Source organism: Heloderma suspectum, chromosome 2 (assembly GCF_057233095.1).
Source record: "Heloderma suspectum isolate Gila_16-S chromosome 2, 16-S_ref, whole genome shotgun sequence".
NCBI classification, from domain to species: domain Eukaryota; kingdom Metazoa; phylum Chordata; class Lepidosauria; order Squamata; family Helodermatidae; genus Heloderma; species Heloderma suspectum.
In genome coordinates this window covers 97,531,710-97,546,688 of record NC_139459.1, presented here as the reverse complement: position 1 = coordinate 97,546,688, position 14,979 = coordinate 97,531,710, and the positions used below count along the sequence as shown (strand labels likewise).

At 39.6% G+C, this 14,979-nt stretch overlaps 2 protein-coding genes across 10 annotated transcripts in view; one reads left to right on the top strand and one right to left on the bottom strand.

Moving 5' to 3' along the window:
• The window catches only part of VPS13A (vacuolar protein sorting 13 homolog A), a 254,743-nt gene extending 246,064 nt beyond the window's left edge, over positions 1-8,679 (top strand). For all 7 annotated transcript variants that reach the window (XM_084834257.1, XM_084834259.1, XM_084834258.1 and 4 more), the window contains 4 exons: positions 3,333-3,418; positions 4,912-5,035; positions 7,261-7,335; positions 7,983-8,679. In XM_084834257.1, the coding sequence (XP_084690383.1) occupies positions 3,333-3,418; positions 4,912-5,035; positions 7,261-7,335; positions 7,983-8,033 (336 nt within the window). In that variant the 3' untranslated portion in view covers positions 8,034-8,679. The remainder of the gene's footprint in view (positions 1-3,332; positions 3,419-4,911; positions 5,036-7,260; positions 7,336-7,982) is intronic.
• Positions 8,680-9,086: 407 nt separating this feature from the next.
• The window catches only part of LOC146352520 (guanine nucleotide-binding protein subunit alpha-14-like), a 52,082-nt gene continuing 46,189 nt past the window's right edge, over positions 9,087-14,979 (bottom strand). For all 3 annotated transcript variants that reach the window (XM_084834266.1, XM_084834265.1, XM_084834267.1), the window contains one exon: positions 9,087-14,173. In XM_084834266.1, the coding sequence (XP_084690392.1) occupies positions 13,983-14,173 (191 nt within the window). In that variant the 3' untranslated portion in view covers positions 9,087-13,982. The remainder of the gene's footprint in view (positions 14,174-14,979) is intronic.

The window sequence follows — 14,979 nt, the reverse complement described above, 5'->3', positions numbered from 1 at the left end:
AGATAGCTGGTTAGCAGCAATTTTCTTCTTTAGCATAGTGAATGACTGCATACACCCATACCAAGATTTCATGATTTTGAAGAACATGGACATAGGAGTCTACAGTGGGACTTGCAATTCCAAGACCAAGTTTCTCCTATTTAAATCGATCAGCTCATTTATTTATAGTTCTATTGGACTTGAGGCTGGCATCAGGAGTTGGGATTGTCTGGTACCTGCCAAGGCCCACACTCCAGCAGGTAGCCTGCTGCTGACTGCTAGAGCTCCCTGGCCCTGCTGCTGCCTGTGTATATATCCTCTCCAAGTGTGCAAGCAGAGGCAAGAGCAAGGAGAAGGACTTCAGACTGGGTGTAAAGGGAGAGGGCAAGCAAATGGGCAGTGGTGACAATGGTACCTAGTTTGAACACCAGCGCTATTAATACATGTGGATATTTCTATAAAGGATAGTAAGGATCCAGACTCTCCCTAAAAGTGTTAATATCTAGGCTGGAAATAAGTTGCGATGAATGTTAAGGAACAAGGGCTATGACCAACCACAGTGAGGATAAAAGTTGAGCTAAACCCTTCTTTTGGGGTTCTACCTTGAGCTAGAGTTGGAGGCCTGCTTTTCTCAGCAACTGCCTTTGCAGGGGCCTTTTTTGCAGCTAAGTAGCAGATGATCACAATTCACTGTGGTGCTGAGGAACAGTTTTACTCAGATAGTCTCTTCCACTTCCAAGACTTCAGTGAATTCTTGCCTTATTCCTATGGAACATGTCTTGCCACCCCTGAAAGAGGCCTTCTCTTGCAGGATGAAATGCTCAGAGGTGGCGTTACACATACTTATTGTATTTAATTGTTAGAGATGCCATTATGCTTATTTAATGTCGGGGTATTATATATATTTAGATTGTTTCTGAATTTCAAGATGAAGTTATTGTTAATATAATATATGCATATATGAAATGGATTATAACGTATTCAGCACTAAAGCAGTAAAATACAAGAGGATTCACCCAGGTAGATCTTTGTTTAAAAGAAATAATGACCCGCTCCTCAGATTCCCATCCGTTGTTCTGATGTAGCAACCACTTGTTCTGTTCCCCAGTGGCAGTCATTCTCCATTGCTATCCTCAACTTTCTTTGCTGTGAATCTCCTTCCAGGGTGTGGATAGTAAAGTGAGGACAGATCTGACCCAAGAAGGTAGCAGATGAGTTGACAAAAGACCATTGTAGGGCAAAGAGGGCTGAGTGCTCAGTGGGTTGACTTTGAATAAATTAAGAAAAAACAGGATACATTAATGCAAGCATCAGAAATGTGAAACCTTGGTGAAAATGGGATCTGCTGGGATAATAGTTGAAATCACTAAGTTTAAAAATGAATTATGAGAGTTAAGACTAAGGGAGGATATTGCAAAGGAATGCTCATACCGAGCAACAAGGAGTATTGTATAAATAAAGGGTGGGCAACTAGTAGCCTTCCAGATGTTGGACTACAACACCCACCTTGCTTATTCGGGCTTATGGGAATGCAGCCCACCAACATCTGGAAGACCCCAAATTGCTCACCTTTGATAGAAGTAATATGACTGAGGACAAACAAGCTGAAATATAATTCAGATTAAAGAGAGGTACTGTTGGTGGAGAAATCTGCTATCTAGATAGAAGTGTACAGCCAGTCCTGGATGCAGTCGCACTCATCCTGAAAGACCATCTTCACAGCTCGCAGTTGCTCCTGGACTCCACATAGGTGATATTGGTGGCTAGGAGGGCCTTTTATCAACTTAGTCTGGTTCACCAGATCAACTCTACCTAGAGGAGTAAGATCTTGTCACAGTCATACATGTCCTAGTTTATATCCAGACTATACTATTGTAATACATGCTACATGGGACCGCCTTTTCAGAGGTTCAGAAGCTTCAATTGGTGCTGAATGCAGCTGCCTGGTTGCTTGTGGGGGCCAGGCAACCGGAGCATATACATCTGTTTTGTATTAGCTGCATTTGTTACCAGTCTGCTTCCAGACCCAGTTCTAATGCCTTGAATTTAACTGCTGCTGTTCTTAATTTTTTATTATTTGTTGTTTATATTGTTATTTTCTGCTGATATTTTTAACTGCTCTATCATAGTGTTATAATATTTTATATTGTGGCTTTAAGGACTATAATACATTAGAATGAAATTTTAACTTTAAATATCTTGTGAGCTGACATGGGAGAGTTAACCATTGGCCTAGAAATATCAACATAAATATACACATTAAGTGCAACAAAAATACACATTAAAAACTTTCATATACACTTGTATAGAATTTCTACATTCACCTCCTCTTCTATACAGTAAATTGTTCTATAACATTCAATACCTACACTTTAAATATATTATGGTTTGTAATGTTTTGTATATTTTGTAATCTCTCCTATTTAAATTGCAATGGAAATTAGCATTTTTATAAACTAATTTCTCATCTTATTTCTTATCTTACGGATAATGAAAGTAATCCACATATTTTCTTAGATGCAGCATGTTTATCAAAATGATTTCAGCACTGCTTTTACAGGGTTTAATCTTGTTCCATATTATTTGCTTTTCATTCTTTAAACTACCCCTTTCAAGTTCAAGAAAAGAGATGAAATATATCTGCCCTATCAAAAAATGCCAATTTAATGTAGTATGTGGGTATATTACCATAGTTGATTTTTAATGCCCTTTGGCCCCAGGCAGTGTGTGAGTTGGGGGCTGGGGTTGTTGTTTTTGTTAGTGGTAACCAACATTTTTAACATCAGCTATGTATCTACCAGCCTGTATTGCATCCTCAAACAGTTCAGTCCCTTAAAATCACCAGATAAGCATTGAAACTGATGAGTGACACTGATTATTTACCTTCTGGTTACTGAAAGCCATAATAAGACAGGATTTTTGCAAGAATTCACATTGAACAGGAAGTGTTTTTTGTCTTTCAAACAATTCTGCATTCATCTAAAATTCAAGCAACTTGAAAATGCCTAGTACCTTCTAGGTTGCAAATATCTCAGAGGAGACCAATACTGTACATTCAACATTTTAGATGAATGGCATTTTCAGACAATATATTCCAGGTGGTGTAAGTGTTGTGCAGAGTGATGTGATACATGTAAAAAAAATATTTCAAGGAGTTTTTGTTTAAAATTCTTCGTTAATGTAGTGCAAAGTTATGGGGATCTACTTGCTTTTAGTAAATACTAAATGTCCTTAAGATATGAGATGCATACATGTCCGTAAGGTGTCAGAATAAGTTGAATAATATTAACATATTCATCCGAAATAAATTTCTACAATCCAGGGAATTCTATGCTACTTTCTTTTTCTTTTAGAATATTGAAAATGGAAGATTTGCAAAACTGAAATATTTTACACATGCAATGGTTAATAGTACAGATTTGCTAATGGTAACAAAAAGGTAAGGTTTCCCTTTTGTCTGGTAAACCCTTAATAAATGTATGCCTCACTTCACATTTAATTAATTGAGTGAGTAAAAGAACACACTCACTGAGAAATGTAAAGCTGTCTATCTAAATGAGTGTTAAATTCAAGAAGGCACAGCCTTCCCTAAAGATGTAGAGTCTAGGTTATAGGATCAGTTTAAAAGCAGGGGATCACGTTTTAGGAAACACATGGCTTTTGCGTTTCTTGAAGGCACTTGGCTGGCAGCTTCACAGTCAAGACTGGAGGTTCTGTGTGTTTTAGCGTGGAAGTGGAAATCTGGAATTTGTTAAATGGGAGTTGGAATAGCATAGTTCTCTTGTCTATTTTGAATGGCTTCCACTTTCCTTTTTATATATATAAGTAAGAATTCTATATACTCTCCTTAGTCATACGTTTGTCTTGATCTAGCAGTTGCTTGAGAATGTACGCAGAAATTCTAAAGCAACAACACTTGCTTATTCGCTTCAGCTGAGATGGGGGCAGTTCCATGAGTATAAAGAAATGTGCAAGTTCTTCTGCCCTGTGTTTCTGCCCTTCTTCAATGAAATGAATGGGAAACCTTTTGTAAACAGAAGTCTGTTTGCATATTGGAACATGCACACGTACCTTTAGTATTTTGTGGTGTACTGATGAAGAATTTAAGTAAGGACTTAGCTAGTTTTATTCCAACATAGGAAAGAATGCCAGTTCAAAAACATATAGGCAATGGTAAAAAAAAGAGAAGAAGCATACAACTAGTTCCACATTTCCAAGAGAGCATTGCCCGTGTTCCTCAAGCACCATTACTACCCAGCTGCATGACAAACCTCTTTTGACACTGAGGGAATTTCAAATTCAGTTTGTGATATGGCTTTGAGTTTTCATGACAGTTGGACATGATGACCTCATTAGGCATTCATGAAACAGCTGTGTGGATCCTGAGCACAATATTGGATGACAAAACAATTGGTGCAAAGTATTCTCCAAATGAAATACTACTGAGACATGGAAACCTACAAAGCTTTTTCAAGGTACACTTGGGAAAACATTCCAACGTTATTGAGCCTTCCTATTTACTATTTCACATAAATTATTAGTACTTGACTGAACCAAAATGTATCCTCATCTTAACTATACTGTTGTTGCTGCCAGTTTTTTTCCACATAAAATTTAAAATAGAACTATCCTATATGCAAACTTTTCTGTATATGTTGATTTTTACATCCAATAGATGGAATGTAGTTGTCCTCCTAGACTAAAGTGTGTGAACGCGTGCGCGCGCACACACACACACACAAAATTAGGTTTAGCTGGGCTCCTTGGGCAAACGTACCACGTGTTAGTTAATTGCGGGTTTGAGATAATGTCAACCTGGGTGATGAGTAGCGAATCTAGAGGCTACTTGAATCTTTTTTTGTAAACATTAATTACTCTTGTACGGTTGTATTTCTACTTGTATTATTTTGTTTCTTTTGCATTCTTGTTTAGTGGCATATTGTTTGTGACAAGAGGTACTTTTGGACAGTTAACATGTGAATGGCAGTACACATATGATGAATTTACCAAGGAGCCATTCATTGTTGATGGACGGAGGTTGCGCATTGAAGCAAAGGTATGATTATGGATAGTTGCCTTATAATTAAAACAAGGTAATAGATGAGCTTTGGAAAGTAATACTTAAATTTCACATGTTTTTCTCCAGCAAGAATCAATCTTAAATGGCAAATTGGTTTTCTTCACTTGCTTGCTTGTTATATATACCCATTGAATTTACCAAGCCTAAGGAACACCACCTATGAAATTCTATTTCAGAAACTATTTACTAGAATACTCTTCTTTTAAAAACAGGGGAGGTGGTGTGGCTCAGTAGTGGAGCACATGCTTTGTATGTAGAAGGTCCCAGGTAGGGCTGGAAGAACTCTTGCCTGAAACCCTGGAGGGCCATTGCCAGTCATTGTGGACAATACTGAACAAGATGGACCAATAGTCTGGTTCAGTATAAGGCATCTTCCTATATTCCTAAAACACACACACAAACACAAAATTTCACAGTAAGGTTAGGAGTTGGGGCTTCAGTTCTTCTTTCTATTGCTCTTGCTTCTGTCCCTCCTCCCCACACATGCTGTTAATGTCACGTCCTTGATTGGTGTCACAGAAAAGGAGCCCTCAGGAACGCGCTGTCTTTTTCAACCCTTGTTTTCTCTGAGAGAGCTCTTCTCATTTAACCTTTTTACCATTTAATGGTCCAAGGGGTGACTTGGGAAGAAAGGAAGAAACATTTCCATTGCCTCCTTTTCCTTAGGCTTGGAGTAGTACCCAATTTTCCATTACTCTCATTGTCCAGTGTGTCAGAACTCAAAACTCCGGGCTGTGATGGGAAAACAAGGTTTTACATGACAAATCATATAAACTAAATCTTTTTTGTTGTTAAAAGATAGCTCTGCAGTTACCTTTTTCACCATTTTAGAACACTCAAGGGCATTGCTTAGGTAGTCCTTTCTAAATTACAGCTCTCAAAAAGAGAGTTTGGTTTACGTACTCCTCATCTTCTTTACATAGAATCTACCCCCAGATCACCATGTATTTTATATTTAACGTAGTATGAACTTTAGTATAAAACTTACTGGGTTATTTTAATTGTAGTTTATTTGAATATTGGTGATTTTTGTCTCCTACTGGCAAAATGCCTGTCATTACATACATACATACATACATACATACATACATACATATATAGTGTGTGTGTGTAGGGAGAGGTTGTATAAATTTCAAGGACCCCAAGATGGTATAGTACTGCTCTGTGAACTCTGCCCACTCATACAGATTGCACCTCTGTGCAAGCTCTATGTATTTGAAGGCTAGTTTTGCCCTCACTGCAGCAGTGTCCTGATCCTGATGTGCAGCAACCGCCCCCTCAAATCATAGTAAATGTTCAGTTGCACAGGGAGCAAAGTAGTTTGCAGTCCACCTTCTCTGGTGAAAGAGGAAGTTGGGAGTTAGGCATCCCCTGAGTGAGGTTTGGGGGGGGGAAACTGGGGGGGGGAGCTGAGAAATAGAGAAGCTACAGTACAGGGAGTCTAGAGGCAAGCAGGCTGAAGGAATAGCGCAGAGCAAGCAATGGTCTGGAGAAAAGGGAAATTGAACAAAGGAAAGTTGGCTTGAGGAAAAGGACAGAGGAGACTGGCAATTTAAACAAGAAAGGACTAGACAGAAAAGGGTCTGAAGAAAGGTCAGTTCATAGCACTTAATGTTGTGCAGACAACTTGGTGAGGGAGAAGAGAGGAGTACTAAAAAGTGGGGAAATATAGGCACCTGAAAAGCAGAAACCAGAGCAAAAATGTGTTCATTTATTATAATGGTGATGAAAGAAAGGTAGCTATGACTCAATTAATGAGACAGTGTCTGAGTAACTGAACCTGAAAATGGTGAATCCAAAAGACAGTTCAGTAATTGAGGTCTAGGTGGAAAGGCCTTTTATGAATAGCAAAAAGTATGCCAAAAAAGGCTATAACCTTGAATGGTATCCATTCAGGGATTCAGATGAAATCCTCAATCAATAAACTAAGGAAAGATTTGTAACTGACATAACATTGATGGAAAGGAAGAATGAATTAAAACTATGCATAGTGTTGACAGCCTGGCAGTGATTAAATTCCTCACTACACATATTAATTTGTTTATAGAAATAAAACCAGTTTTTTTTAAGAAGCTTTGTATTGATTTCATTATATAGGTGTGAATTCTATGCTATAAAGATAAACAAACAACAGTATTATGTATTTGTATACTTTGGAAAGCTGCTTTAATATTTTAATGAGCAACTTCTTTATTTTGTAGGAACGAGTAAAATCTGTATTCCACGCCAAAGAATTTGGAAAAATAATTAATTTTAAAACACCAGGTGATGCCAAGGTGAATATTAAATACTACCAATACAACATTATACGTTGATATCCTGATTTAAAGTTTACCAAGAAGTAATATACAAACACAGTCCTTGATCCAGAGTTCTCTGTGCATGTTGATACTTGCTTACTGAACAAGCAGATCTTCCCGATTCACTTAGTATACAAGAGAAATCCAAGGTTGCAAAATTTGTGTTTGTAGACTGCCCTTTCCATTGCAATAAAAAGTCTGTGCAAGATTACCCAGGACCTCGAAGAATTGCTGGGAAAGACAACTCGTGGCTAATTCACATGTAGCCCAGATGTGATTGCTCTCAGTATGTGGAGCTGCATCCAAGCTTTTAAGTGAGCATGTGGTGTGCTCACATGGAGGCACTCTACATGTAAATCCATTATGATACACAATTATCGAAATGTCCATGGCAGGGGTGGCACCACCTAGGTGTAACAGCAGTTCTCAGAAATGGCATATCCATGGAAGTGGAGCTCAGCTGGGAGACTGGCTTCGTAGTCCTGACTATGGGATTCACTGACACGAGCTATCCTTCAGTATATAGGTATAGATAGTCTTCTCTAGTGATGTATGTGCTGTTAATATTTAGATTATATGTTGGCCTATTTTTGTTGTCTGCATTTTATCTTGAATTTCCACAGTGGATCCTCTCTAAACTGGAAGAAGTGAGGGAGAGCCAGCCAAAATTATGACCATTGTTGCAAGATTTCAAGATGGACAAAATGAAGACTGCACAGTTCAGACTATTTTACATGTGATTGCAGCTTGGCATATGACACTGCTTGAATATCAAGGGGATGGGACTTTGATTATTCAAGTAAATTGATGTTCAGTCTTTTAACAGCCAGAGTGAAAAAGTTGCATTGGTCAGTGTTGTGCAAACTGCTCTACTGCTGAGAATGTCTGCCAAATTGTGGCTTATTGGAGTTTTTATTTACAAATCATACACAATTATTTAAATCTAGAGCGTTAAAATGAAACTTTTTCTATATCACATAATCTACAAAGACTAAAGCCTAGAGTAGTCTTGTGATGTTATGTGGTAATCAGGGTTCTTCCCCCACTCTTAATCTGAGCTTTAGTTCTCTTGTTAACATTCATATGGATTTTAATTAATATGATACAGTTGCCACATTACCTATTAATATTCACGGAAATTCAATTTAATTTTTCAGGGAAAGACTGATTTAACCAGCATTGCTCTTATATTATGACTGACCTTGCTGACCAGTTTATTCAAGAAAAACATTTTTATTTACCTAAATATATATATATATATATATATATATCTCATGAGGTTATTTAGTTTTTTATACAAATAAACTGTTTATGGTACTGTAATATCACTTTTGACATTCACTTTTTTATATGATGCAAAAACTTGACAAAATATTCTGGTGCCTCATGATAGGTAGATGTACACAGACAAATGTGTGAATTTATTGAAGTAACTTATGTAGGAATGTGCCTTTGCAGTAATGCTTTGAATGGCACCACATTTACTTTTCACACTAGAAAAGAATCACTGAAGTCACAAAAACCTTGTAAAATAGCATGTTTTGAAATAGTATTTCATTCAAGATTGTTTCCTGGGTTTATATAATATATTGAGCAAAAATACATTCTAAATTTCATGACCATGCTGAATGCATCATCTTTAATAGAAAATAATTTGGAGAACATTTCATTAACATTGCTTTCAGCATTTAAACTCAGAACAGTTCTTAACATTTTTTCATGCAGAACTGCAAAAGTCTAATAACAGGGCCCTCAAGAGGGTAAAATTTACACATGCAGTGTTTTTTTCATTTAATTTTGTTAGGCTATGCAATAGTGCCTATATACACACATGTATCTGGAGGAGTCACTTCATGAAAGGGAAAAGGAATGCAAATATATGTAAGTGTATTGCCTAAGCCAGATTTAAATAGTTAGATGCATGTAGTCAATGTCTGCTGCCAGAATATTCTTTCCAAATTGCTGTTTGGAAAATTGCAGTGAGGGAGATTAGTACTTGCTGGTGGTGCTTAAGCTACCCAAACTGTAGCTTTGTTGTAAAAGCGAAATAAGGTAAATTGCATGTCAAATTAACTGTATGAGTTATGTATTTAGATAAAGTCTTGCTTGCTCACTTACGTAACCACCTGAGGTGGTTACAGTACATCGCAGTTTTCCCCATAACATTTTATTCCTTGATATACCACATATAAATTAAATTAATGATTACCAGGAATGCCAAAGCATAATTTCTGTGTCAAGAATGCGAAATCAGTCCAGATTCATTGATTTAACTGGCAGTCATATCAAGTTTAAGCATTTACATTTTCAGCTGTGGTATTAGCTGCAGACCAACCATATCACTACTTCTAAATGTATACAATAAATAGTTCAATGGCTCTTGAACCGCTTAAGCTGACCTTCTTTTCCTTTCATTTGTTGCATTATTTTTCTGTTACCCTGCTGTCAAGGTTCCCCTTATGACCTGGACCCCCTGAGCAACTCCTTGAGGATATCTTGCCATCTCAAGAGTTCCACCTTCCTTCTTTTAAACTTCCCCTTCCCAGTAATGTGGGATTTAGGCTGAAGGTATGGGGTGATTGACACTCTAGCCACAGGATTTAACTACAACAGTTTACTGGTAAATTAAATCAAGTAAATTACAACTAAAGGTATTTACACAATAATGCTGAGGGATACAAAGGGCCTTAAGAGAAAATAAAAGTTGCAAAATGCAAGTTCCTTTACCCTAACTGTACTTAGACTTCTTCATGCTGCTCCTTCCTGATCTAGGGATGTCAGAACATTCCGCCACGGACTCCCTGGAATTCCGCCACGGATCCCCAGAATCCGTGGCGGAACGGCCTCCCGCCACCCTGCGGAATCCCCCGGGATGGAGCTTACCTGGAGGCTCTGGTGGTGGGTCCGGCTGGTCTCCCGGCAGGCCGCTGCGGGGCTGCTACGGCCGCAAATGGCTTACATAGTACATTATACTTACATAGCCTATCACGGCTGACTGCAAGGACTCAAATGGCGGCCGCTACGATGGCTGCCGTTTGCAGCCGCTGCAGCCTGGCTGTGGCCAGAACTCCCAGCCAAGGAGGATTCTGGGGGGAGGGACAGAGCGCCTTCCCCCACCATGGATTGCCTGGCACAGAACAAGGTGAGTGTTTTGTACATCCCTATCCTGATCCCTCTTCAGGCTCTGGTCTCCCCAACTCTGCTCTTACGGGCTCTCTCACTCTCTTTATATACCCTCAAAACCGAAAGTACTGCTTCAGCCCTGAAGAAATGAAACTGAAACTTAACTGGGGAAATGAAACTGCTCCTTTCAGGGATACTCCCTCCCTCCAGGCCTCTAGACCTGACATGTTCGGCTTCTAACAGCGACAGCAGTAACGCAGTGATAAAAGCCAACAGTGTCTGCCTGCCAGGCCAGTTGCACGAAGTACAGTGACAGAAGAGATGCACTCTCTTCACACACGTAGGCCCCTGCACACTTCCAGAATCTGTTCTGCAGGGTGGTAGGAGCGGGGGGGAGGTAAAGGCTCCTTGCACAATGTTGCCATTTAAACTAAGTACAATCAAGAAAATGCCATATTACTGCAACTCTGGCAAAGCTTTTGTGTGAAGACAGCCTTATGTGGTCAGACCCATATTTAGTTTCCTTTTGAACTACTTGGGGTGGGGGATTTCAGTGAAAAACATCACATGGTGACAGTCTTTGTCTAGTGCAGATCCCTGGAGGTGGTGGGCTGGGCTACATTAGATCTTCTGGCCATTTTCCATTGAAATAATACCTGGGATTTTTGGAATAGAAACAGGCAACTTGTTAAGAGTTGCTTTAGTAAACTCCTCTCACTGACCTCATGCAGGTATCTTGTACTCTTTCAATAAAAAGGACCTGATACATTACAACCCCTTCTGCTTATAGTGACTTGGTACTACATGGATATGGAGATCACTGATGCTTTGCCTTTAAGGCATTAATAGAACTCCAAGGAGGTATTCTGAGTTTTTTCAAAAGACGGGTTCCATTGGGCTTTTCCTTCTCTCAACTGCCACATGGCAGTAGTCATCCGTCCTGCTGAAAGGGCAGCTTGGTCCTCCTCTCTCTGAATTGTTTCCAATCCAGCCCGCCATTATAAGAACTATCTAACTTCAAAAATAGATGCTTGGGTTTGTTTTTTTCCTCTCCCTCCTCATTGCTTTTTCTTTTTGTGTCATTTCGTGTAGACTGTAAGCCTGAGGACAGCAGCTGTACTGTGCTTATTGATTATATGTAGACCACTCTAGTAGCCCTTATGGCTAAGAAATGGGGTTAGCTTTAAATAAATACAATATGAATCACTATTCCTAAAATGGATAGTGTGAAGAGCCATTCTAGTTTTGGAGTTCTTTAATAGATTCTTGGGCAAGAGGAAGTTCAAGCTGGGGCTCCTGAATCACTTTGGCAGTGTTATTCAGCAAGAGGACTACCTCATTTCTGCCACTAAAACAGACAAAAATAGTAAGGACTATCACAAAACATCCCCTATAACTGCAGTCCAATTATATAGTTAAAACCTTCCAGAGTTGGGTGCAATTGAACAGAAAATAAAGGGAAAGCAAATAAAATGGGAAGTGAACAAGCAGACCAGCTTACTTATAGCAAAGATGGCTATAAAACAAGGAACAAGCAACCGTTCAACAGCTGTCCTTTAGCTGCCAAGGGCAGGGTGCGTTTATAGGTTTGAAGCTGGGGAATAAAAGCCAAGGAAGCACAGTCTTATGTCAAGCCCTAGAGCAGTGGTCTCCAAACTTTTTCCATCATGCATCCCATCAGCAAAAAATCTTTGCGCATGCACCCCCAATGTATGTATTATTTATTTATAAATTGTATACATGTACTACTGTACTAATTATGTACGTTATAAAACAGGCACACAAATTTTTAAACGAGATAAAGATGAAATTATAAATAAAAAAATGATTTTAAACATTGTTTAACAGTACAAAACCCTTTTTGCTCTCACTAATAAAATAATATAGTATTTTTAGTGAGAGCAATGTGATTGAATATGCTTTGTTATTTTTGAAAAACTTGGTTTAACACTTTGTGATACAGCGATTCAAAGGTCTGGTTCTAAGTTCAGTTTGTTTCGATATTCGGTTTTAATGGCTGTCATAGCACATGCTTTCCTCTTGGTTTCATTCTGCCACAGGACAGTGGGAAGGGTTAATCAGGATGGCGACTGCTCCATCTCAGCTGTGCCTGGCAGAGACTGGTGCAGTTGCTCTCAGTGGCTGCAGCAGAGGCAGGATAGGACTAGAGCCAAGAGAGAAATGCCATGGAGCTTCCCTCTCGGCTCCCGTCCCATCCTGCTGCCTCTGCTGTTGCCATCTTTGCACACAATGGCAGCTCGTCGGGCTGCTCAAGTATCAGACGGCTCACACATCCCAGTGCATGGTCCTGTGCACCCCGCTTTGGAGATCACTGCTCTAGTTCTGCACTGATATTTACAGAGACAGCAAAAGGCCTCTACTGCTGGGGTCTCCAACACGGTCTCCACACACTGCTGTCTTGGGGCCGGCCAGCCTTCCTGCCTTCTAATTTCTATTTTATTACTTAAGATTTTTTGGACTATTATGTTTACCTGGGAGGCTGGTATGCTGCAAAGGAAAGTGCTGCCCTCCAGCGCCATCTCTATTTGGGCTCAAAAGAGCAGTGTTAAGTTTTAGAATGCTTCCTCCGCCATCTGTCTTGTAGTAACATGCATGGGCACATTTCTTTTGGTCTCACCAGTTTGCTTTCTGGGAAATCAGTGTTCTTGACTGTCCATGCCCACCCTGGTAACCATTTTGGAAATGGGCAAGCTAGGGTAGCCATTTTGTGAAAGCACCGACAATATTCAACATTACAAATGTGCCCAATGACCTAAAAAGGTTGGGGGCCCCTGGGCTAGAGGCTTGATATAAAATATACTAAACACAGACAAGTGTATACCCCACTCTGGTCACAGCAGCAATTGCCTCCTATATGTTCCAGCAAGAGCTGGAGCGGGGAGGGAGTTGTTTTTTTAAGCAATGTTAACCCTGGACTATAAAAAAAAATAATTGAAACAGTAAGCTAACTATAAGTATATATGTCTGACTTGCGCACCATTTCATAACTGGCCACAGTTTTTCAAAAAGACAGATTTAAGCCATGACCTTGCAAGACAGACAATATAGAATTGTAAAGTATTAGATTTAATGTACCTTCTTTTTCATTCAATTCCAATTACTCAAATGACAATAAAGTATCTAACCTAAAGTTGTCATACCTAAGGCATTTCTGGTTTAAATCTCTATTATTATAAATTATAATCAAATGAAACTGGGTGGGAAGGGTTATAAGTCAATATAACATTTTTTTCTTAAATCTTCAGATCAAAATTCACACACATCTCAAGACAAAAATTAAATATAAACACCATATTCAAACTACATAGTTTAAAAACGTGTAAACATCATCTTTGACGTTCAATTTCTGCAACTCTTCCATGGTCAGCAATGTCACAAACACTGCAAATATATACACAGAGCTGTCTTTTATAAGTGTGAATACAATGCAGCTGGGCCAGTGAATGCAGCTGAATGGATGGAGCCATGGTCCCTTTTGTTTATGCCAGGTTGTACTCCTTTAAATTCAACTGCAGGATGGTGTCTTTGACAAAAACAAAGACGTATCGAATGTTCTCTGTGTCGGTGGCACATGTAAAATGGGAATAGATAGTTTTCTCTTTGTCTGGATTCTGATCCTTGTATAACTGCAGAATGAAGTCTCCAGCAGCTTTGGCATCTTGCTTGGGTCCTGCGCAAAAGCAATAACATATTTAAGAGACACAGTCCTTGTAACCTTCAAAGAATTTTTTATTTTCACTAGCATATGCAGTTACTCAATTCCAGTCAACTGTTTTCAGACATGATAATGCTAACAGATGATAACTTCCTCTACTGGTATCAGTGAGGGACAGTGCCAATCAGAGGGCAGGGGGGCCAAGCCCTGCCCTCAACCACTCCACACACACAAACCCGTACACAGCTTAAGCTTCGCTGCACGGTGGCACTGTGTGCTGGCAGCGGTGGCTGCTATGGGACCAGGAAATAACTCCTGGTCCAGGATTGCATCATTTTGGCAACTGTGCATGCCTCATCAGCAGCCATGCACAGAGCCTTTCCTCTGTGTGGGGAAAGATTTCCTGGAGGGTGCCCCTCCCCACCAGCTGCCATTTTAAAATGCAAATAAGTCCTCATCACAGGGTACTGACGGACAGCTGATCAGAAAGAACCCCTTCCTTCCCAAGGGAGGGGGTCATGCTGTGTTGTGATGATGGCACCCAGAGCAATGCAGCAGAAGCTGTCATTCATCCTTCGCTGGCTGTCTAGTTTGGCCAACCAGCCAATCTGAAACCTTGTGGGCAGGCAGATGGGCTGCTGCAGCGCCTCAGCTTTGTCTCCTACAGTGAGATAGGAGGGTGGAGTTTTTTTCCATTGATTTAGTCCGGGGAGGGGGGAGTCTGCTACTTTAGAAATATGTCCTGAAAGCCCATTTCTCGTGCTTGCATTCGGGGCATTTTAAAAAATCAATTTAAAATGCTAAAGAGTGCTTTCATATTT